The sequence below is a fragment of the Epinephelus lanceolatus genome, chromosome 14, assembly GCF_041903045.1.
Source record: "Epinephelus lanceolatus isolate andai-2023 chromosome 14, ASM4190304v1, whole genome shotgun sequence".
Classification (NCBI taxonomy): Eukaryota; Metazoa; Chordata; class Actinopteri; order Perciformes; family Serranidae; genus Epinephelus; species Epinephelus lanceolatus.
In genome coordinates, this window is record NC_135747.1 from 28,223,225 (window position 1) to 28,248,258 (window position 25,034).

General features: G+C 40.8%; 1 protein-coding gene across 3 annotated transcripts; it reads right to left on the reverse strand.

Moving 5' to 3' along the window:
* Positions 1–1,440: 1,440 nt before the first annotated feature.
* Positions 1,441–24,972, reverse strand: LOC117251180 (immunoglobulin-like domain-containing receptor 2). Of its 3 annotated transcripts, XM_033617209.2 has the most exons (10): positions 24,620–24,972; positions 17,059–17,388; positions 15,608–15,727; positions 10,290–10,346; positions 8,139–8,285; positions 7,863–8,024; positions 7,513–7,626; positions 5,611–5,812; positions 3,491–4,157; positions 1,441–2,037 (listed from the first exon to the last, which is right to left on the reverse strand). In XM_033617209.2, exons 1-10 carry the CDS (start codon positions 24,660–24,662, stop codon positions 2,002–2,004), a joined length of 1,878 nt encoding a protein of 625 aa, XP_033473100.1. In that variant the 5' UTR covers positions 24,663–24,972; the 3' UTR covers positions 1,441–2,001. The 3 variants fall into 3 exon arrangements, with proteins under 3 accessions (XP_033473100.1, XP_033473102.1, XP_033473103.1); XM_033617211.2 differs by lacking the exon at positions 10,290–10,346; XM_033617212.2 differs by lacking the exon at positions 7,513–7,626 and having other exon boundaries at positions 24,620–24,971.
* Between the last annotated feature and the right edge of the window lie 62 nt (positions 24,973–25,034).

Genomic DNA, 25,034 nt, shown 5'->3' on the forward strand with positions numbered 1-25,034 from the left:
CAAAAAGACTCCACACACTCACAAAACGACCACAAAGAGACACTGTAATATTCTTCAGTTAATGTCTTGAGATAATGATGTACCATTTCATATTTTATATAAACATTTAAAGCGGCACACATGCTCTATGTGATAAAGTTTGCTGATTGTGTGTAGTTCTGAGGTTGTTAATAAAGCTCTAGTGTTTATTCAGTTGTGTGTATTTGATAAGCTGCGATAAAAAAACACAGGCTTTATCCAAGTTACATTACACACACTTTATCACATTTATACTATTGTTGAACACAATCACCTCTCAAACATCAGATTCTGTGGATGACAAGAAGTGTTTTATATCAAAATTAATTATGTTGAAACTATTAAAATGCATATTAATGCATAAACACCAGTTTGTGTCATCTGTGAATGGGGAAGAAAGGTGATTTAAGTGACTTTGAATGTGGCATGGTTGTTGGTGCCAGACGGGCTGGTCTGTCAGAAACTGCTGCTCACACACAACCATCTCTAGGGTTTACAGAGGATGGTCCAAAAAAGAGAAAATATCCAGTGAGCCAAAATGCCTTGTTGATGCCAGAGGTCAGAGGAGAATGGCCAGACTGGTTCAAGATGATAGAAAGGCAACAGTAACTCAAATAACCACTGATTAGTCTGTGGATATTCTCATTTATCCAGGTCAATTCCATTCTGGCAACAATTAAATCATAGGCAACTGGACTTTGATTTTGTCTAGAAGACGTTTCGCCTCTTATCCAAGCGGCTTCATCAGTTCTCAACGCATCAGTCTGACTAGTCCTCACTAGTCTGACAAACAGTGGAGTAAGACTCAGGTTTTTAACCTCTGTGGAGGTGTACACCCACCACCCTCATAGGACAATACTTCGTTAGTGGAGTTTCACTGGACCATTGTTTGGATCAGGTGAGTCACACTAGTGAACGACGGTCGTTAGGAGTGAGTGGGGCCACTGGTGAGCAACAGTCGTTAGGCATGATGTGTGGTTACCAGTGAACGACTGTCGTTGTGTTTCTTTGAGCCACTTGAGGTTAGTTTCAGGCAGTCTTTGTTGTTCAATCTCTTAGGTACAGCAGCAAGGGCCGCATTGAATATGGGGGATAGGTGGTGTCTCAGGCCACCTCCCCTGTTTAAACAGGGGAGGTGGCCTGAGACACCACATATCCACTCCACCTATCCACTCCACTGTTTGTCAGACTAGTGAGGACTAGTCAGACTAATGCGTTGAGAACTGATGAAGCCGCTTGGAACTGGTACTGGAGTCTCACCTTGGTCTTTTGGAAATGTTGCTGGGCATTTCTAACTACTGACATTTTTAGACCAAATCATGAATTGATTAATTGACAATAAAATCTTTAGCTGGCCGTAGCTGGATGCATCTTCTCTATTGGCAGAGATAATAAACATACATTCATTTAGACAGCTGCAAATTCTTTGAGTTCTCTTTATTGAAAAAAGTATTTAAGCAGTGCAATTAAAAATCTGCAGAACAAATTGAAGGTACAGTACTTACATACAGTACAATATCAACAACTGACAAACACACAGATACAAAGTGAACCTGAGTTGCAGTGTACTGAGTGACAAGTATGAAGTCTGTAGGACAGTAAAAGACCGTGGCGTCCTGCAGATCAAAAACTGGCAGATAATAATACAAAAAAAAAAACATCTTGGCACTTGTTTCAGTAAATCCAGTCACTCAACTCAACAACTGATGCACATACATACGTACATAACATCTGTGGTCTACACATGCAGAAATACCCAGATATGATTCATGCACGAGTAAAAATGTCCCGTACTCGCAGACACGACTGCTGCTTTGTGCATTTTCCATCCACTACTGCTGTTTTCTCAGTGCGGTTATTCTCAGTGAGACGAGCCAGACTTCACGTGGCTGACGGCAGAACAGTTAGCCTCTCCTGCGTAGCAACAGGACGGTTTAAATGAACAGATTGCAGTGCTGAGCGGGTCGAGGCTGGGAAACCTTGTCACACTATGAGAGAGTCTCTGCTCAGTGCAGTGCTCTGTTAAAGAAATACACCGAGAGCCACACGTTAGAGACTTTACATTCATGCTCATGCCAGGTTAGTCCAGCCTGGTGCCTCAGATCACGCACAGACATCGTGCAGCTGAAGGGTTAGTAGTAAAGACAGATGTTTGTTGGAGCCAGTTAGTAAGCGTTTCTAACACTGTGATGGTTGCAAGCCTGACCAGATTATACTGTTCATATCTGAGTTAAATCAAAAGTGTCATTTGCTTTTGGAAATGTATGCAAACAATGTTACAGCTACTCAGATAAAATTATGTCAGAACTAACATTACAATGATTCAGTGTTAAGACCACAAATCTTGTATGTACATTGCACAAGGGTCAGATTATTAACATAATACTGTAAAACATCTTCAAATGTCTAAATACAAAGCTTGCACTATTCTACTTTGTTCTTATTGTCAGTAAATCCCATGAAAGGACCAAAACCTGCTACCACTTATTACGTTTGTCCTGTAAAATTTCAATTACAAGCTTAGTCCCAATTAAACACCCAGTTCCTTTTACTAGCCCGGTGTGGCTATACATTTCTCAGTCAGACACCTGGTCTGGTTGACAAGCAGTTCATATTTTTATAGAAGTTCTTTGGATATATAAAACCGGGTTGTTGGCTATCTCAAATTATGTGTCCATCATTCCTTGATTACCCTGTGAACCACTAATCTACTCCTGTTAACGGTGCATTTGTTAGGGATTATTTTCAGCTGTGGATTAATACATATTTGGTGAGCTAGTGCAGTAGTACCCAAACCCTGGGCTGTGCCAGACTTCAGAGAATTTGCTACCCTTCTGCAATGATATTATAAGAATCAGCAAAAAGAGCTAAATAACTAACTGCTTGGAGCAGTTTGTGCATTGCTTTTAACTACTGGCATAACCTCTCAGGCACCACTACTGATCTTGACTAAACACACGTTCAGGAACATGTCTATCTTGTGTCTTTTCTCTCAAGTCACTGTAATTCCAGAATAGATGGGGCAAAGGACAGTCCAGCAGATGGCGGTAATGCCACACCTTTTGATATCAACCACCACAAAACTCAACAGTAGACAAAGAAAATTAGGCACGGCCACAAGTTCGTGTATGCGACAGAAGATGTAAGGGGTGGGCGATACCACAAAATTTGGTTTTGATCTGATACCACGCAACACAGTGCTGGAATCGCTGATATCGATTATGATGCAGCTAATGTACTTTCATGCAGGGGAAAGCAGTGTGTAATCATTTGAGAAAGTTTACGAAGCTACATCAGGCTTTGGCTGCACAGACGACACTAAACTTGTTTTTGGACTTTTAATGGGATTTGTTGACAATAAGAAAAATATGGAACACACAGACTTGTCCTGTAACTATTTACAGGATGTAAATGCTCTTTCCTGAAGAGCTGAGGAGGAAGGAAGTCCTTGTTCCTGCTACAAGTAACTCACCAGATTTCGGCTCCTGTCTCTGTCTTCTCGGCCGCCCTGTTGAAGTGTATGGGACATTCCCTGGGGGGGGCGGGTGTAAGAGAAAGGCCTCATGGCGGTGTCATTGGTCCTGTATCGCTCTGATCGGGGAGGCTCTACAGTACGGTACCGGTCTGCGGTTGAGTCAGCCCTACGGTACCGCTCCGCCTCCAGCTCAGAGTATGGAGGCAAAGGGTCCTCCTCTTCTGGACGGTTGCTAGGCGACCGGCTGTAGTAACTGTCGCTGCCCTTTCCTCTGGAGCTGCCTTTAGAGGGAGTGTCACTGTCCCCGTCCGGTCTACAGCCGCCTCTGTCCCCTCCCCGCCCCCTCAACTTGCTGTCCAGCACACTGCTGAGGAAGGTGTCGTCGTATCCCTTGTTCTGGGGCGGTCGACAGGGGCGATCACTGTCCCACGTGTCCCTTCTCTTCTGAAAAGGTGAGGGGCTGCGGCGACCCCAGCCATCATCTTCATCTCTGTAGAAGCGCCTGGGAGGGCTGTAATCCCGCTCGTAGGCCCGGTCTGGAGGCTCAGCCCGACGACCACGGGAGGTGTAAGACTGGGCGAAATCCTCCAGCTCGTCCAGGGAGCCGGTGCGCCCTCTTCTGCCCAAGGTCCTCCTCTGAAGGTGCTCTGAGCGAGGGTTCCACCTACAGCAAGGAAAAGCACACAACTCAACACACAGTGACACAGAGTTAATTATAATTATAGTAATAATAATAATAATAATGATCCATTTGATTTAAAGGAATAGTGTGCAGGATTTAGTGCCATCTAGTGGTGAGGACTGCAGCTCACATCCGGCTGAAACCTGGACAATTAAACTTCCTTCGATGTTGTTTGTTCAGGTGGTTTTTACCAGGAGCCAAATTATCTGCAGAGATCTCATCCTATTTCAGGTGATTATACCCTAAAGAAAACATTATATTATATTCCATTTCTGCCAATGTGTCCTCCTAAATCCCACACTCTGGAACTTCATAGGGGATTTTCAAGATATTCAGACACTTATATGATATATTAGTTCAGTAAAAAAATAACCTTATAAACAAAAACACAATAAAAGCACATAGGCTATGACATAAACTCAAATATTTAAGGTAGCTTCATAGACTTGGAGGAGTCATAGTTCCAGCTATGGAAAAGGCTCTGTCAACCCAGGTCTGCTGTTTGGTCCTGGATGGTGGGAATAAGAGTTTGGTGAGGAATGAGGTTAGGGCGACCAAATCCCAACAAACCAAATGCTGAAAACAGCACATACTGACAAAGACAAGACCGTAAATTACCACCAAGAGACACAACAAGACCACAAGAGATGGAAAGGAACTACAAAGAGACACAAAATAACTACAAAAAAAGGCAGAACAACAACAAAGAGATATAAACTGGCGACAAAGTGACATAGAAGGTCCAAAAACAGACTCAAAATGACCTTATTAAGATACGATATTACCACACAGAACAAATACAGAAACAACAACACCAAGGAGCCCTGTAGCAACTTGAATTCAGCTAGGCAAACACAGAACTGGGGGTTTGATCTCAGACCACTCAGCTGCCCCGGGTCAGCAGACTTTCTGTTGCTGCCATTACACAGGTTAGACCCAGTGCTACCACTGGTCACAGACCTGCTGTCATCGCCCCCAGCGCTGGGGTTTCTCACTGGCTGAAATCAAGTTGCGACAGCTGAGCTGAAGGTCCATCTCCGGAGATGCAGCCTGCTGACCTCCCAGAGAAGTAGCCTCCTTGGCGGGGAGCGAGGCAGAAGGACTGCAGGATGTGATGGCATTAACTAGCTAGCTGATCTTATTTGGCTTGTCTCATTTGTGTTGTGATAAACAGTGTGCCGCAATGATGCCACACACGCTGTCTCTTGAGTACAACTACAGATTTCTCTGGGTTTGACCATTGTTAAAAACATTTTGGATAATGTAAGTACACAGCTCAACAAAATATACAATATAGATCTAGTTGTTTTCGCCACACCTTAATGTGGAAATGTTGAATATTTTATCTTTAAAGAACTAACAATACTACTTCATGGGAACGTAATCCTCTCATCACATAAACACACACATGTACTAAATAACACCATAATTATACCTTCTGTCCAGCTCGTCATCTGAGAGGTTGCCTCTGTCCCGTCTGGGCCTTCGACTCTGTGTAGGTGGAGCTACTCTTAACACTGACTGGTCATCGAGGTCTGCAATGGGCGGGAGCGCCTTCATCTGCACCGTCTGATAGGTGTGTCTGAAGTCTGTATTTCCTCCATCATGGAGAGAGCTGAGCTCTGAGAGGCTGCTGGCTGTTGAGACAGAAACATTTGCTATTTTCATCATAAAATTTATTTACAAACATTTTTCAGGTAAATTTTCTGTAACCGCCTGGTGAAACACACGACTGTGAAATGATGTAATCAGACATTCCAGACTAAGAGGTGGTCTGCTGTAAGTCCTCTGTATGTGTTTGGGATAAGAGCATCACCTACTTTCTGGTTAGAGGTGACTATGACTGTATAATTATGAGCTCTGATTATGGCTGACTGCAAAGTACTGAGGTCACAGTGTCTCATATGCCACCTCAGACTACTGTCACAACCAATTTAAAGGATAAGTCTGGTGATTTTTTTTCCTTATTGTTAACAAATTCTTTGAAAGGATCAAAACCAACCATGAAATGATCCAAATAACAACACAATTACAACATCACTGACAAACTCTGTGTTGCTTCAGCCTGATACAGCTTAATCTCTTTGCGTAGGCTGACGTTGATGTCAAAACACTATGAAAAACACATCAATAAGTCACACTGTTCAGACTGTTTTCATGCACTGTTCATATGTATACCTGCGTAAAGTAATGCACCACAATTCATTTATAACCGACATAATAAAGAAGGCTGCGATCGCACGACCAATGTGCTGACAAGACCAAAGACGGAAGTAGAATCAAGAGCGAAAGTCTGTGTAAGGAGACAGGTTGCGATGGCAGATGGGTCAAACAAACACAGGACTTCGCCCTAGGAGACCAGTGATAGGGACCATGTGAGACCAGGTGAACTGCTATTTTAACATATGTCATCACATGTCTCTTTTCCTTAACCTAACCTACATAACCTTACTTACCTAAACTTTAAGACTCCAAATCATGTTTCATTTCCTTGATCTAACCACAAAACGTCATTTGTAAGGTGCTAATTTGTTAGATACAGTGCCAAACTGCAGTGCCCAGCTGTATTAGAAAATTACTTAGCCTTTAAGAAAATAAAACTCTACATTTGTGACTGTTTCTAGATTTGTTTTTGCATAGTCTGTTAGCAAGACAGACTATGGATTTGGTGTTTTCATGGAATTTGTTGTGGCTGAAAAATAGCCCCAGTTTTATCCTTTAAAAGTACAAGAAAAAGCACTTAAATTAAATCTCGCTGGTGAAATAAATGAATGTCTTTTGTGTGACGGTGGCATAATCACAATAATTATGCGGGATTTATACTTCTGTTTCGAGTCAACTCCACACCTCGGGCATAGCCTGACGTGAACTTCCCAAAAATTTAACTACAAGTTGCAGTGATGCAGACCTTCAATCTGTTTTTGTAAGCTGAAACCATTTCCTTCAGTGGAAACAAAGCTTTTATTTATGCCACATTTGCCATACTGTTTCTACTGTAGAGACTGTCCCTTTAATACTGTATGCTTTTGTGTTAAAGTCAAATGTTCCAATAGTCCAGTACTCGGATTTAAATTGTCTGAAAAACTTATGAAATCAGGATGTAAAATGCCATTTACTGATACACAGGGACCTTAAAAATTAACCATACTTTTTAAAACTGAGAAACATCTTTTTCTCATCTCAGTAAGGGCAGTTAGATGTTATGAAATGAATGTAAGGATTAGATGAAGACTAGTACTGATTAATTCACACAAACAACCATGCAAATAAAACACATAAACACACTGACACACAGCCACACAGATGACACACACTGGCCTAATCTGTGCAGGCTTACGTTTGAGTGCAGCCATCTTGGCAGAGGGAAGCTGACCCAGCTCCTTCTCTATGTAGTACAGAACTTTCATTGAGTCCTGGTCTGGACTGGCTTTCAGTCGATAACCACTGCGTGCTGTGGATTCGGACACACACACACAGTAGTACACACACAGGGACATAAGCATGCAGGGACACACACATATACACATAAGTGTCTGGTGCACATCTTAAAAAGAACAACCAGACTCAGAGATGTTAAATGTAAATAACAAACATGCATGTGGCATTTCTGCGTAGGTTAGAAACAGACACCAGGATGAGGGATGAAATGAGAGTTAGTTTGTTACAGAGCTTCCTATGATCTCTCACCTCCAGCCAGGTTATTTTCCACTGAGGGGATAGAGGAGATCTTTGGCTCCATATTGGATGAAGGGGCGAGAGGAACCACAGTAGGAACACCAGGAATGTAGTAGGGATACACAGGAACTTGAGCAGGCGGTCCACTCTTTGCCATCTTCCCTGCCTCGTACACTGAACGGAAGAACAACAAAACAATAAACCTTCCAGGCAGAGGGATTTCTGTTGAGTTGATACAAAGAATGCATGTAGAGGTTGCAGTAAATAAAGGAAGTCTGTGTTACTCACAGTGTTTTGGACAGCAGCAGGTGTCCGGACAGCAGCAGCAGCGGACGTAGCAGCAGCAGGAGTGAGGACAACACTGACACCAGCAGATCCCCAAGAATAACAGGAGGAAGATGCTGCCCAGGACTACAGATCCCACAAACGCCCACTCTGGAAGACAGAAACACACACTATTCATTCTCCATTGTGATGTGCACAAGATTCAGTCCGAGCTCCTCACCTTATCTCTAAGGCTGAGCCCAGCCACCCCACGAAGGAAACTCATTTCGGCCATTTGTATCCATGATCTTATTCTTTCGGTCACTACCCAGAGCTCATGACCATAGGCGAGGGTTGGGACGTAGATGGACCAGTAAACTGAAAGCTTTGCCCTCTGGCTCAGCTCCCTCTTCACCACAACGGTTGTGGTCACTACCCAGAGTTCATGACCATAGGTGAGGGTTGGGATGTAAATGGACCAGTTAATTGAAAGCTTCACCTTTCAGCTCAGCTCCCTCTTCACCACAAGGGTTTGGTGCAGTGGCCGCATCACTGCAGAAGCTGCATCAAACCGCCGATCCATCTCACGCTCCATTCTACCCTCACTCATGAACAAGACCCCGAGATCCTTGAACTCCCTTGCTCTGGGCAGTAACTCTCTCCCAACCTGGAGGGAGCAATCCCCCAGTTTCCGACAGAGAACCATGACCTCCGATTTGGAGGTGCTGAATCTCATCCCAACCACTTATGTGACATTGTAAATGTAATAATATCACCTGAAATCTTGTTGGTAACGGGTTATATTACTTCGGTAATGCTAAAACCTATACTACTGTCACCTCCAACACTGTTTGTACACACTTTGTCAATTTTTATACCATGTTACTCAACTTTCTGGTCTTAATCAGTGACTTTTTTAATCCTAAAATTACAAGTTTAATCACATAATAGTTCGACTTTATTCTCGTAATATTATGACTTTATTCTTGTAGATTTATGACTTTATTCTCATAGATTTACAACTCTATTCTCGCAGGTTTATGACTTTATTCTTGTAGATTCAAGACTTTATTCTTGTAGATTCACTACTTTATTCTCATAGATTTACAACTTTATTCTCACATCTTAAGGTTTTCTTTTTCTTTAACATGGCCCTAATCCCTTCTTCATATAATATATACATAAAACAAGTTTGCAAATTTGTTGAAGTTTTAAAAATGCAGTGAGGTAGAGTAGGAGAATAAGATGTGCAATAAGTATGTTTAAGTTTGCTAAAATTAATTAGTCTCTGAGTCCTTTATGTCCTAGGTATAACAAGTTGATTTTTCTTTGGAATATATTTTGGTCCTTTATAAGTTAATTTTGCTCCTTAAAGTGGGATTCTTTCTCTGTTTTATATGACACACATATTTGACCAATCCTGTCCCTTTAAAAAGTGGAAGAGGCGACATCTTTACTACAACTGGAATAAAATTGATGGATATTGCAAAAATCTGTCAATTAATATCACAACACATGGATGGGCAGGTTGAAGACGTACTCTGTTGCAGTATATGTGTGCCACATGTATTTACAGATATGCACGTGACACACTTAATATGATCACTTATTGCTTTACCTCCAAATAAAGTTAAGATACTGATCATCTCACCACTTTGTTATAATATTTGAAGCAGACCCAAGTTGTGATCGACTAGAATGTTACTTTTAAAACCACGCAGATGTTTCTGTCGCTTCTTCACTGATGTGACCACAGAGCGCTACAAAAGGAAACTTCAGGCAAACTCCATGGAAACTATTCGTGACTCTTATCCATCATCATCTCTAAAGCTCCCAGACCCTAACAACACACTTCCTCAGGGTGTGCCCAAAAGCAAAATCCACTCTTAAGCCCCCCACAAAGTCATCAGATATCCCCTGAGGAACTGAAACCAGAGATAAAAGATAAAGCACTGAGGGTCTGTGAATGTTTCTTTACGCAGCTTCAATAACTGATAATAACTGTGTGTAATTTCAGGTTAGACGCTACTGTCATCAACCCGAGCTCATTAACAGGTTTATTTGTTAGTCAGAGAGATTGATTTGATTGGTTAATGAGAGTTAAACATGAGGAGGCATTAGGAGAAGCTAGAAGACAGCAGGCAGTGAGATGAAAGAGCGGGTGAGGAGCCGTACCTGGCATAATCTCCACATCAAACTCAGGTAGGAGATCGTCCTGCTGACCTGTCCTGCCTGCAGAGAGAGGGAGAGCACAGGTGAAGGCCGGCAGAGGAAGCAGAAAGCAAGAGTCAAAAGGTCAGCAGAGTGGATGATTAATGGTCATGCACTAATTGAGAAACCGAAGGTACATTTTTTACACAAATTATTCATCGTACATGCAGTCACAATGATGAATGAGGACATTTTTTAGCCATGCTAGCGAGGTGGACTCAAGAGATGGTAATGTTGGTCAGTTTGCCCCTTTGGTTCAGACTGAAATATCTCAACAACTATTGGATAGATTGCATTAAAATTCAGTAAAGACATTCATGGTCCCAAGAGGAAGAAGCCTTTTCCTTAACTGCCACATTAGCTTGACATTTTTGGGTTTAAGGAAAATATCTAAACAATTACTGAATGCTACACTACTACTTAAAGGGACAGTTCACCCAAAAAATAACTGGATTATCTTGAGTAACTGGGTCATGATTTCTGGAAAGAAACATCGCTGTTGAGTTTTTCAAACATATTTTTTGACGCTTTGAGCACCACAAGCCGAGTGTCATCTAGTTCTATTATAATGGAGAGAAGGCAGACATCTCTACAACAGAGTGTGCTTTCAGACCTAGAGTTGTCTTGCTTTGGTCGAATCAGGGACTTATTTTGTTACAAAGGTGCATACTTGCCTAGAGTTGGTTCATGTTCTCACGGCAGCATTTACAAGCGGACCAGATAAAATGCCTTGCATGAGAAAGCTGCTCTTGATTGGTCAGTATTTCCATGTGGGATAAATCCAGGAAGTAAACAAAACGTTGAAGAAGAGTAAACTTGCAAGATAAATGCGACACTTTCTAATGTCACAATGGAGGGACAACTACGCAGGTTGATTTTAGCGCTGGTCATCGTGGACTATATTGCTGTCATTGTTCACTTTAGTCAAACCACACAGTTTGAAAACGAGGCACGGCTCCAACTAGAAAACAATGTTTTGATGCATTGGATGTGCATATTAAGGCAATACAGGGGGATGTGCACATTTATAATCCTCCAGGACTGTAACATGCTCATGTTTAACCCAAACAATGTGTCATGTGACTGCAGTTGGTTCAGATCGAGATCGGAACATGTTCTCACCACAAATGAACCAAGACCACCTCTTCTCGGTCCGATTGCTTTGGTACGCATCAAGTGCGATTGCTGTGTTCACACCTGCACAAACGAACCGCACTTAGGGGGCAAACAAACATTGAACCTAACCAAAGAGGGCAGGTGTGAAAGCACCCTGGTATCTCCAACACTCAGCAAATCACACCACTTTGATTGATGAGTAACACTACAGGTATGATTGATTTGGGGATGAACTGTCCCTTTAATTTTTCATCTAGTGCCATCATCAGGCAAAAATTTCAACTTGCCTGAAATTCAATTTAAAGCCAAATACCTTGCCTGTGTTTAGTGCTAATCAACAAACGTTTGCCAGCTAACATATGCTAACCAAAAATGGTGTACATGGTAAACACTATACCTGCTAAACATCAGCATGTTAGCATTGTCATTATGCACATTTTAGCATGCACCAGCTAGCTAGCTTGGCTGCAGACTGTTAGTCTTGTTGTCACATGAATTACACAAGTATTTTATGCCATAGTTTCTTAGAGGTGTTTTAAAAAAAATACTGTCCAGTGAACATGAGGACAAGTCATATAAGTCAGAGTTCAGAGTTCAAAATGCACTTAATCTAATTATAGCAGGAGGCCAGCAGTAATATATTTCTGTACTGAGGTGCACAGCATATGTGCCTCTCTGGTGGTGTTAAAGCTGCACCCAAATGAATGTACACCCATGCATACAGACACACACACATATGGAGACGGTCCAAGAGAGACAGTGTGTGAGGACAAAGAGAGGGTTTATAAACTGGGGCACATAACGAGTCTAGGACAATAATTTAGCTTGGGAGCTCATCAAAATACGGTCACACAAGTTCAATAGTTGTGACACAATGCGTCTTTGTGTTTCATTTAAACAGGTCAAAAGAGAGAAAAAAATAAGGCAGCACGAGAACTGTTAAATACAGAAAACAAAGGGAGTGCAACAGGTGTGCTGAGACTGAGACACAACTGCAGGTGTTTTTACTATGTGTTTATTGTGAGGTGTTGAAGGACTATAATTACTGTAAAGACTAGTCACAGTGTGATCTGTCTGACTGCAGTAATAGACTAAACACCCACCGGCTCCAGAGTGTGCTGAGTAGACTGTTACTATGGAGGGGAAAAACAGTGTATCCTTCCCACTTGATAAAAAAGTAATCTTGGTTTCCTGGCACACTCATCTACATACCATGAAGCTCACTGAGTAACCTGAGAGAGCAGAGGAGCTATGCAGGGCTGAGAGGGAAGGAGGCAGTGAAAGATGCAGAAATGAGTAATGGAGGAGTATGCAAGAAGATTTTGCAAGAAAAAAAGGGAGAGCGAAGGGAGTGAAGAAAAATTAATCCAAAAGAAAAATAAAATCAGAGATGATGGGGATGGTGGGAGAAGAAACATTGTTGCTTCACACTTTGACATTTTGGGAAATATTCACATTCTTGCTGTGAGTTAGATTAGAAGATTTGACATTACTATGCCTGTACGATTAACATGGAACTGAAGCCAGCAGCCAGTAAGCTTAGCTCAGCATTAACAACTGGCTAAAATGTTTGTGTCATTCATACAAAAGCATAAGTTTAAAATCAACAATTTGTGGTTTCACTGTTAGGCTATGGACTATTTAGGGTTTAAAAATAAAGAAGATATAAATCATTAGTAAGCTGGAATTTCATTACTTTCAAACAGAGCCAGGCTAACGTCAATCGTTAGCTTTTTCTAGTATTCATTGCTAAGGCTTAGCTGCAGCCAAGCTAACCTTAGCTGCTAAGCTAACCAGCTGTTGGCAGTAGCATGATATTGAACCAATAAATATGAGAGTGGTTTAAATATTTTTATCTAATTCCCTGCAACAAAGTGAAAAAGCACATTTTCCTAAAACTTCCAATTTCAGCTAGCTAACATGATCTACACTTTTGTTGACTCCATACAAATTAACAGAATTAAAATGAAGTTTTATCTGACGTAATGCGTGGACGTAATGTTTATGTTTTCAACAAACACGATATAACATGTTAATCAGTAGGCTGACATTTTTGTTACTTTTAAACAGAGCCAGGTTAAGTGTTAGCTGTTCCCAGTCTTCTTTGCTAAAGGTCAGCTTGTTAGCTTAGCTGCTAGGCTAACAGGCAGTTGTCATCTAGCTTGAGGGTGGTGTCAATCTTTTCATCTAACTCTCTTCAACTCTTTTGTGGACTCCATACAAAATCACAGGATTAAAATCAACCTTTTCTGTTTTTACCTGAGGTAATGTGTGGACTATTTAGAGTTTCAACAAACAAGAATAACGTGTTAATCAGTAGGCTGCCATTTTGTTACTTTCAAACAGAGCTAGGCTAAGTGTTAGCTGTTTGCAGTCTTCTTTGCCATGGTTTAGCTGGGTAGTTTAGCTGCTAAGCTAACTAGCTGTTGTCCGTAGCTTGATATTGAATTGACAGGGGAGCGTATCTATGTTTCCCGGTTTCTATGTTCCCCACTTAACTGTGCAAAAAAGGTTCTATGTTCCCCACTTACACAAAAAAGGTTCTATGTTTCCCGGGTTCTATGTTGCCCGCTCAACCAAGTGGGAAACATAGAACCTTTTTTGTGTAAGCAGGGAACATAGAAGCTTTTTTGCAGGGTTAAGTGGGGAACATAGAACCTGGGAAACATAGAACCCTGGAAACATAGGGATGACCCCATTGACAGATATGAGAGTGGTATCAATCTTTTCATTTAACTTGCTGCAACAAATTAAAAAAGCATATTTCTCAAAATGTAAAACTATCAGTTTCAATTTGGTGTATAAAACTGGTAGCATGTGATATATCAAAACTTTAGGAAGTGCAAATCTGGTGTCTAAATAGCTCACACTTCCTAATTCAAATGTTTTCATTGCCACATGGCAAACCTAAAAAAATCAGTGTAGTCTTGTTATTCTTACACGTCTAAACCGCTCCTCTTCTGTCCTGTGAGCTGATTATAACCAGATTAGTGCTCAGTGGAGGAGGACTGCATGAATGAGCACGCTCTAAATACTACAAGCAACATCAGAGAAAGTAAAAGCTAAAGGAAGACACAACATTCTGGGTAACTGTTGTGCGAGTTTAGCCCCATTTTTCTGCTACGTCTCCCTCTTCATGTCAACACCAGCAGCAACCCCCGACATGTTCCTCTGTAGAAGCACGTCACCATGGTAAAAGCTTAAGGAGAAGCTTTAGCAACAATGGTCGCCACAGTTTCTCTCACTGAGTGGGTAGGCCTACACTACTTTAAATTTCATTCACTGACAGATGACAGTCAGTCTCTGAACTTTAGCACCGAAACGTAACCTGTTCATTAATCATTAATCAGCCAAAAAAAAAAAAAAAACATAGCATGATCACACACAAACAGCTGCACATTATGATCCCATACCTTTTTCAAAGATGTACAAACCATGACTTAGTGTAGTGTTTTACTGACTTAGAATGTGCTTAAAGTACAGTCCAGTACAGACAGTATCTGTTATGGACAGTACATTTACTCAAGTACTGTACTTCAGTACAAAATTGATGTACTGTAATTGAGTATTTCCAATTTTTCTGTGCCATATCTCTACTCCACTAGTGATATTTGGAGGCAAATATCTACAGCTGCAATTGCAGATGTCTGCAGCTGCAACATTTAAGTGCCAAAAGCATTCATGCATCAATAATTATAATTCAGTAATAGTATACATTATTCTGAAATGGCCCCTTCTGCATGATGAGGACATGACGCTAACACTTTTGTACTTTTACTTTAGTCAGATTTAGAACACAGAACTTTACTTCTAACATATTATTCTTACAGTGTGATACTGCTGCTTTTACTTAAGTTAAAGCATGTCTTCCACCACTGGACAGTGCAAATCAACCTCAATCCTGCAAAGAGAGCTCTTGGCTAAAACAAGTGAAGAGGCGAACACCATCTGGCCGTCTCCATAGAAACCCTCGTAAAGACACTTTGGAACGTGGAGGAACAAAGAAACTACTTTTAACACCTAACGTATGGAGGGAAACATCACTGAGCTTAACATGAAGCCAAACATTTAAACAACTTTACCAAGTCGATCATGATCATACTCAAAGTGTGTTTGTGTCTTTATGTTGCTATTTTAATGAAAAAAAGAAAAAGGTGTAGGCATACCGAGCACCAGTAACTCCAGCTGGGCTTCATTCTTCCCCTCCAGATCATCAGCAATGACAACTTTACAGAAGTACACTCCACTGTCGCCCCACTGCAGCTCCCCAATACGCAGGTCTGCTTCTGCACAGAGACAGGAAACATCAAGGTTATACGTGCTGCAAGAGGTGAGGTCATGTCACAAAGCAGGTCAGTGTTTAATGGCCGCACTCGTGAATTCAAACTGATTGGTTGACATCAAACTGACTATAATGACTTGGTTAAACAGTCTAGAACACACTGACACTTGTGTAGTTATGTATGGATGATGGGTTTTGTTTGAAAATGCTCAGTACTATTGGTAGCTGAGTGGTTGCAGTGCATGCCATATAACAGCAGCATCCTGGGTTCGATTCCCGACTCAGGTGCTTTGTTACATGTCATACCCCCTTTTCTACATTGTTCTCTCTTTTTGGTTGGCACCAAGAGAATTAAGGTTTGAATACACCCACAACTTGACACTTGACAGCAGTTACTGTGACATAAATTCAAGCTTCTTTCTGTTAAGTGTTTTTATCATCTGTAGAGTGTTTGTGAAGCCAAGACAAAAGTAAACCCATAGCATTTACATGTAAAAACAAGACAATTACAATGTAAAGTAGAGGTGATTACCAGCATAGATTAATTTATCATGCCAGTAAGCATTTATTTTATTTTTATTGTATTAAATGACATCAGGAGGATGTTGTTGAATGTGCTTCCACTGACACATCAGGACAGAAGAAGGGTGTTTTGTCTTGATAAGGTTTGGGGTTTTACAAGGAGTCACACATGAATAGGAGTGATAGCAGGAGAGTGTGATCATGTGGCTGTGTGTGTGTGTGTGTGTGTGTGTGTGTGTGTGTGTGTGTGTGTGTGTGTGTGCCCTCTCCATTGTAAGACAAAGACAAAACAGGTTTATTTTGAGAACAGGAAACACAAATCTCAGTCAGCTCTGGTCAAACAGCTACAGCAACTCTTTCACCTTAAAGGGGACCTATTATGTTGTTGCTTTTTTTCTGTCATAAATAGAATGTTATAATGTTGGCTTTTCATATTAAATGTGGCCAAAGTTCCAAATAATGAGGTTAATGTATGTAGAAGTGAACTTTTACATTCCTGTGAGCAAAAACCTCAGGCTTCAGACCTTTCTGAATACTCTGTTTCCAGCGTTTTTCTACTTTTAAAACAAGCTAATGTCAGCTTGTGACGGGTTTCTTCATATGGTCATCTGCTCTAGGCACATTATTGTTAGTGTTTACATTATGTAGCCTACACTGCTACATGTAGCTACATGCTAATGTCCGGGAAGCATTTAATCTTTATTGTTGATGTTGTTAATTTCTCCCTGATTTTGTATCATATCTGCTGGTACATGTCAGATTGTGAAGATTTTAGAGACTTTAATAGGTTTAGAATAAAAAAGATGACATTACTGTTAATGATGGAGATGTCTCTGCCTTTGTAGTGCTCGGCCAGCGTCATGGAGGCTCCCTGCTTCGAGGCCACAACTCGAACTGTGCGGCTGCTGTCGGAGCACTCCAGGTGGGACTTGGCGCCCAGCTCGGAGGTGTGGACGCCCAGACTCTTGGGCAGGGTGAAGGACTCCTGTGTGCGATCTCGACAGTAGGACTTGTACCACCACTGCACCACCGGGGCCTGAATGGAGGCTGTCTGGTACTGACATGGTAGGACCACGGACTGGAAGAGCATCGCAAACTTCTGCTTCTCCCGTATTGTGACATGCACGCCATCGCACACACACACTGACAAAGGAAGAGAGAAAGGAAATGGAAATAAGTGACAAATATAGAGAGCTTTTGTCTCCTGACACGTCATTTGGCTATTCCGAGAGTCATGCAAATGTTGCTCAAAGATAAAATGTGTGCAGCAAAGTTCAAACACATCATTGTATCAACACTGAGAAATACCAGGTTCACCTACTTGACACACAGTAATCACCACCAGGCAGCTTCACAGAGAGTCTGTTGCCTCATTTTACACCCCAAAGCTGTGCCTCTCCCAGTGTGACCATCAGAGGGGGAAAAACTGAGCTTAGAGCTACAACATATGATATTTTCCATTCTCAATCAAATAAATAGACTATAATGCTAAAAATAGTAAAACGTAGATACAAAATAGATATTACAATGTCCTGCAGCACAAAGTGACATCTTTAAATTGCATTTCATTTCCAACCAACACTCCCAAACCCAAATATTTTCAGTTTCTAATAATTTAAAACAAAGACAAGAAACAAATCCTCACATTTAAGAAGCTGGAACCAGCAAAGGTTTGGCATCTGTGCTTGAAAAATTACTTAAATTAATATGTAAGAGACTCATTTTTTTAACCCTGATAGGGCTGCCAGTTTATTAGGTACACATATCACAGCAATAAACCCACATTCTTGAAGGTTATAATCTTCAGTTTTTGTTTAATCTGTTTTGAGAAGTGTTGATTTAACTGGGGTGATACTGAATTGTGTTACATTAAGAGCTGTTTCGTGCAGTGTTGTAGTACGATTTGACAGTCTCAGTCTCGTCCGTCAGTCAGTCCCTCGACTCAACCACATTTTTACTCTGTCTTATCTCGGTCTTTAAAGCCCATTTTATTCCAAGACTGTTCAAGAGGGAAAGAAGTAGCACCTGCGCATTCAAATCCACGGCACGAAAGTTTAATCAAGACAATGTTTAGGTCCTATTTGGTAGGAGTAAGTAGGATCAAAATGTCTCAATTACGCTTTTGTGGCATGAAGTAAGTGTACAGGTGTTACTTCTTTCCTATATGCACGCTGTTTTTTTGTCACTCAGCTAAAACTAATGTAGTTTAATACAACAGCCCTGCAATAGTTCGTCTAACTGAATATAGGAATGACAGAAGACTAAATATGAGTACAAACTTGAGCTGAAGAGATGTGTTTATTAATATTTTAGTCATTTGACAGAAAAATGATCTGTTTTTCAAGCACAAATGCCACAAATTTCCTAATTCCAACTTCTAAACTGTAAAAATTTGCTGCTTTCCTTGGTCTTACATGATAGCAAACTAAACCTAGATGATGTGCATAAATAAAAATAAAATTATTGTCCCTCAACACCAGTCAAGACCGCAACTGTGGAGAATTCAAACAGTTGCCTCTGCAAAAAAAGTAGTGTTGATTGAAGATGGTGAGGAGGATTTCAGCTACAGAGCTATAGAAAACAAAGGAAATTCCCATAAAATTCTCCTCTGCAGTACCTTTTGATTATTTTGGCCATTTCAGGCATTTCTTATGGTGCACGTATACATGCAAACATACAGTTTATGTGGCAAAAAGGAGGTGAACGAAGAGGAGTCTTCTTTGGTTTCTGTGGGTATTTTTATGGGAATGTGTATCTTTTAGATCAGTTTGAGGAGTGCAAACAGTTTGCATGTTCCACATTTTCTCATCTAGGTGTCATAAAACGTGGGACTCACACTGGTCTGGTCTTGGTCTTGACTTGGTCTTGGATAAGGTAGTCTTGACTACAACACTGGTTTTGTAAGGTTGATTTATCTGCCATTTATTTTCTTTATTAATTAATAATAATTTGTGGCATTTTTACTTGAAAAACATAATTTTTCTGTCAATTGACTAATATATTAAACAACTAATCATTTCAGCTCTAGTTTGTACGCATATTTAGTCTTCCCTCATTCATATATTGAGTTGGACAAACTGTTGCAGCACTGGGTATTAACCCACATTAGTTTTAGCTGAGTGTAGACAAAAACAGTTCCAAGACAGGAAGAGGATGCAGCTGACCTCTCACCCACAGGAGAACCAGCTGCAACTTTCTTTGTCTGTGTGGATGATTCACTACACCTGGGAGATATTTAGCGTCATATTAAAACAGGAGCAAAGACGGGAAGAGAGATTATTATGTGTGTGTGGAGGGGGGGCTCCTCTGCTGCTCTGTATCAGGGTCAGGAAGGTTAAATTCCAGGGTGTGTGGGGGGCTGGGGAGGCCTGTGGAGAGGCAGGGGGTTGTCATCACAGAGGGAGGGGATGGAGAGGTCTGACGGACGCTTGTGGGTGCTTTCTGCTGGTTATATTAGCTCTAGGTGGGGCAGGAACTCACTCTAAACATTTCCCAGAAAGACAGGAAATCAAAACAAAACAAGTCCACCAGTCTGACTCTCCTTCTGACCGTTTATCGCAGTCATCTAAAATGGACGCTTTTCTTAGTTTCCTTCTTATGTGAGCCTAAGTCAGCTTATTTTCAGGCCACCATTAGGACTGTATGCAACTGTAAAAATCTTCTCTGTTTGTCTGAATTAACTTCAGTTCAGTAAAACAAGAGCAGAAATCCTAACCCTTTTCCATGAACACTCTTCTCATTACGCTTCTGTAGGACTGCAACTAAGAGTTATTTTCAATCAATTTCAATTAATAGTTTAGTGTTTAGTCTATGAAATGTTGGGAAATACTTGAAGAAAACGCTCCAGGCAACATAATTAGATGTTGTTTTGTCCAACAAACAGACCATATCTAACAGATTTTCAGTTTACAATATTTAAACCAAGAAAATAAAAACAACAAATCCATACATTTGAGAAGCTGGAATCACAGGATGGTTTACGCTTCTGCTTGAAAAATGAATGAAAGTAACAAAGGTTTATCATAATTGTTGGCAATTTTTATTAATATGTCATTTCAGCTCAAGTTTTAGACAAGTGTGTTAATGTTTCATGAAGTAAAACCCAAATAAATCAGGTCATTTTGACAGGAAATTTCACCCACAAAATGATCATCTGTATATTAATTACCAACCCACTGTTACACTGAATTTGTGAAGAAACCTTTGTTTGCCTCCATGGTGAACAGATAATCCACTGATGAATTGAAATCATAGGGGACCATGTTAAACAACAGCACACACACACAACTCGTGCAGTACAATCTAAATCTCTCTTATCCAGCTATATGCTCAGTAATTCCCAAACCAGTCCGTTCTCAATTACTGTTTATACAATTTCCTGTAAATGTAATGCACCAAAATTCATGCATATCCTACATAATCATGAGCCCGTAATTTGTGTATCACTAATGTATTTGGCAAGGCTGCAGTCGCATGACCAATACACTGACAGGAGTACAGAAGGTGGTGGATGGGTCACAAAACACAGGACTTTCCTTAAGGAGATCATTGTTTGGAACTAAGTAAACTTTGAGTCATTTTAAGGTGCGTCGTCGCCATGATTCTTCTCTTAAACCTATCCATAGTAATTTTACTTGCCTAAACCAAACCTATGTAACTTTATGTTAGGTATTTAATGTCACTGGAGAGGTGATAATTTGTAGGATGTCATACAAACCATTGGATGAGGATACGTTGCCCAAACACATGCAGTTTCACTAAAACGTTTCTATTGAAAACACTTTCCAATAGACAGTCTAATGCATGGACAAATAGTGCACCTGGGCAAACATGTGATGTGCTCCATGGAATGAGAGTTCAAATGCACACGCTTGCGTTGCTGAGCATATGACTGGATTGACTGGATAGATGAGACTTTATACTGCAGGTGTTGTGTGAGAGTTTGTAAATGGATGTTTTGCTGTTGTTAAAGGTGGCCCACCTTCTACCTTGATTCGTCAAAAATTTTCTTGGATTTTAGATTCTTCGTTCACTGTGGAAGTTAGCGAAAAAAGCAATGTTCTATTCACGGATTGAAGAGTTCGGTCTCACTCCAATGTCGTCGAAATCTGGTGCTTGGGAAGTGACTTGCGGCATCAGAAACCAACGATAAAAGGTGTCCTTTAACGTCGGCATGATACGAAGCCAGTTGCTGTTACAGTTTAAGGGTGCCCAGCTGCGTCGGGGGAAACACGGCAGGACAAAGATGAAAGTTAAGGCGGTGAAAGTCCGACTGGGGCGGCCTGGAGTGATGGTAGATGGGTCCAAGAAACACAGAGTTTCATCCAAGAGAGCGGTAAGATTCTAAAGCCAAACACGGTTCTTTTTCCCTAAACCTAACCATGTATTTTTGTTGCCTAAACCCAACCACATGTGTTTGTTGCTGCAGGAAAAAATGCATTCTTGTACCGACATAGTGCTTTTATTTTGAAAGAGACTGATTGTAAACGTTAAATGTCCTGTGAAAACAGAAGTGTACTTTAAAAACAGACAATGCATGTAACAGACAGAACTTGACACAGTGTCCCAGAACGTCAACAACCAACACACCCAGGGTACCTTTCACATCATTTGTGGACGTGGAAAGTCCATGACCAAACATGAATATGTGATGAGGTTGGTGAGAGAATGTGTTGAATTGAACGTAACACGAGGTGAGTAACTGTTCTACAAATGATCATTTTGTGGTGAAGTATTCCTTTAATGACACACTGGTCAGATGAGCAACATCCCCCTGATAAGATACTACAGTTTATCTACACATTATCTATCAACAGTAATGGTGGTGATGGAGCCAGATGATTGTTACAGAGAGCAAGAGGAGGGGCGACAGCTCCTAAATTCCTCCCACGAGGGAGCTCTCTTCCCTTTGTTTCCTTTTTCATGGACCAGTCCATTGTTAAGGCTGGGCTGAAAATCCCCCCACCCCCCTCCTCTCTGTCCCACTTGAGGAGCAGAGAGGGGGGAGGAGGTCACAGACTCCCGACCAATGAGAGTATCTGGCCTCCTCCAGCTGGGTGTGAACAGACCAATTAACAGCCAGAGATTTGAACCAGACCGTTACTCTGTGAATGCCATCAGTCGGAGGTGAGAGGAGGTTTGAACTGTTAATCATTGTTTGCATGAAGTTAACGTCAGGTGTGACTCACTGTAGGTTAATGAGCAGGTTACAGAGACAGCAGACAGCCTCCTCCTCCACCTACACACAAACTACAGGCCTCATTTCAACATTAAACTACCTTTTAACACAGCGTGGGACGCAGGTCAGAGCTCTGCCGCTGGATGCTGCATGTTTCCTGAACACAGTCAGACTTTTCCTCTGCAGAGCTGTCACATTTCCTGCTTTTACTGTGTCGCACATTCCTTCACATTGACTCATTGGACCCACAAAAACACACTGATAAGACTGAATATGGCTTGATAAAGGATTTCAGGTTTCGGTAACTGCGCTGTTTTGTCAGGGGTTCACAGACACAGGTACATTTTCAGTCTTCTTGAGAGCTGATGTGCACTTTATGGCCACTAATTATAGTTTTAGTTTTAAAGTTATAACATACCCTGTAGGGCTGCAGTTACCTTTTCATTTTCATTTTTGATTGATGCAAATTAAGATATTTATGTCTATAAAATGTCCAAAAATAGTGAAAAATACCCTTTCATGGTACTGTATTTAATGGCTTATTTCACTTGATCAACAGTCTGACACTAAAAATATTTCATTTACTTTTATAAATGATGAAGAAAAGCATAAAATCCTCACACCTGAGAACCTGAGAGCAGGAACTGTTTGACATTATCGCTTGAAAATTAACTAAACCGATGAATCATCTATTGTAGCAGCTCTATCATAGTATATTGCACCTTTAAAGTACAGCTCCAACATTAAACATTGTGCCTTAAAATATTTTATACACAGCAAACTGTAGTATACAATACAAACAGGCCTATAACAGCACAATTTTAAGCCCCTCTGGGATACTGTTATCTTATCTGAGGAGATAAAATAGGGGAGACTGGGGTCGGTTGGCACACTTTTCATGCTCATACTTACTTCTCTATTATTTACGTTAGAATATTCTGAGCAGCAGCAAATGAAAGGTTAATGTCTCAGCTATCATTAAATGTGTTTTAATGTACAAAAATGTTTTCTAACATTAGCTGATTTGTAATTAAAGTCATCTCAAGGTTGGTCGGCACAATGTTAAAATGCTGTAGTTATAGATAAATAAAGCAACCAAAAGGGACAATTTGAACATTTCATTCAAACAAGATCAGGAAATCATAAATGTTTAATGGAATATCTGCCCATTTTAAAAACAAAACACCAATACAGTTACAACTACTGATCATACAACCCCCAAATGAGTGAACCAGCTAACTCCGCTCAAATCTGACCCAACTTCGTGATGACATTATGTTAGCCAGCTACCATCACTCATCATTAAAATCATGTGGCTGACTATTTTGTCAGTTAACTTGAAGTAACATGTTTAACAATATCTCTACATAAAAGACCACAGACCACTGGACCTTCCTCAAGTGTGTTCAACGCCATTATTTTCAACATTGAGCTTAAATAGAAACTGCTCAAAGACTGAAGTGATATTTTCCAACACATCTGAGTCTGAGACAGCTGGATGTGGGAATACCTTCCTTCAAACTGACAGACCTACTGTAAAACTGAAATGTTACGTCACCAAAAAAGAAGTGACTCTCAGATATTTTAACATGGTATTAAAAACCAATGTTACAAAGTGCTTTAGACATAAAACCATACCAATTAAACGCACATGCACACAGGAAGAGACTTGTAAGAACAATGGATAAATATAAAAACTGTAAATACAACACAAAGGAAAAATCTAAAAGCAATGGGTAAATTTAAAACTAAAATAGAGCATTGCAAGTCTTGAGTGCAACAGGAGTAATGTATAGTGTAACTTGTTGATTAAGAATAAAAGTAAACCTTTAAAGGAGCAGAAAAGGCTGTGTGCCAACCGACCCCGGTCTCCCCGATACTATGGAATCTGCCCAATATTGAACACAGACACTATAAACCCTATAAGGATTATTAGGATTGTCCCATAACCCCCTGTCGTGTTATTAAATCGTTAAAAACGGGGTGAACCATCTCCATAATATCGCAATTATCTCGTTTAATTCACCTTAATAAGATTTAAACCCTAAAACAAGCACTTTACAGTGTGTAATACAGATACAGATATGGAGCCAGCTCTGAGCAAGACGTTTATAGGATCAACCTGTTGCGCTGTCGTCGTAATAAAAACACATTTTAGTAGAGTAGACATATTTAAGTGGAGGGAATAAGGCTTACCTGATGCTCCCAGTAAAATAGCCAGCCGGTAAAAGTTCATCATACAGTCCGTTTTATAGTAAAGTGCAGTTTGTCCGCATGTTGGTGCTTCTGGTTGGTGTCCGCTAAGTGCTGCAGTAAACAGGACTCTCAGACTAACGGGACTGTACCACTTCAGACAGAGGTGGGTCCAAACACAGCAACCATCTCAAATACTCACACCTCCTGAGGTACTGTCTCCATAAAACACAACAGTAAGTGGTGTTTCTATAAGTTATGTTTTTATAGGCTGGAATCTAGTTGTAGTTTTAGCGGCGGGAGTAGCAGCAGAGCTCATCTGGCAGAGTAGCGAGGTCTGTCCGGTGTAAGGTGGAAGACGGATGGGAGGAGGAGGAGGAGGAGGAGGAGGGGGGAGCTCCATAATTAAATCAGGTCA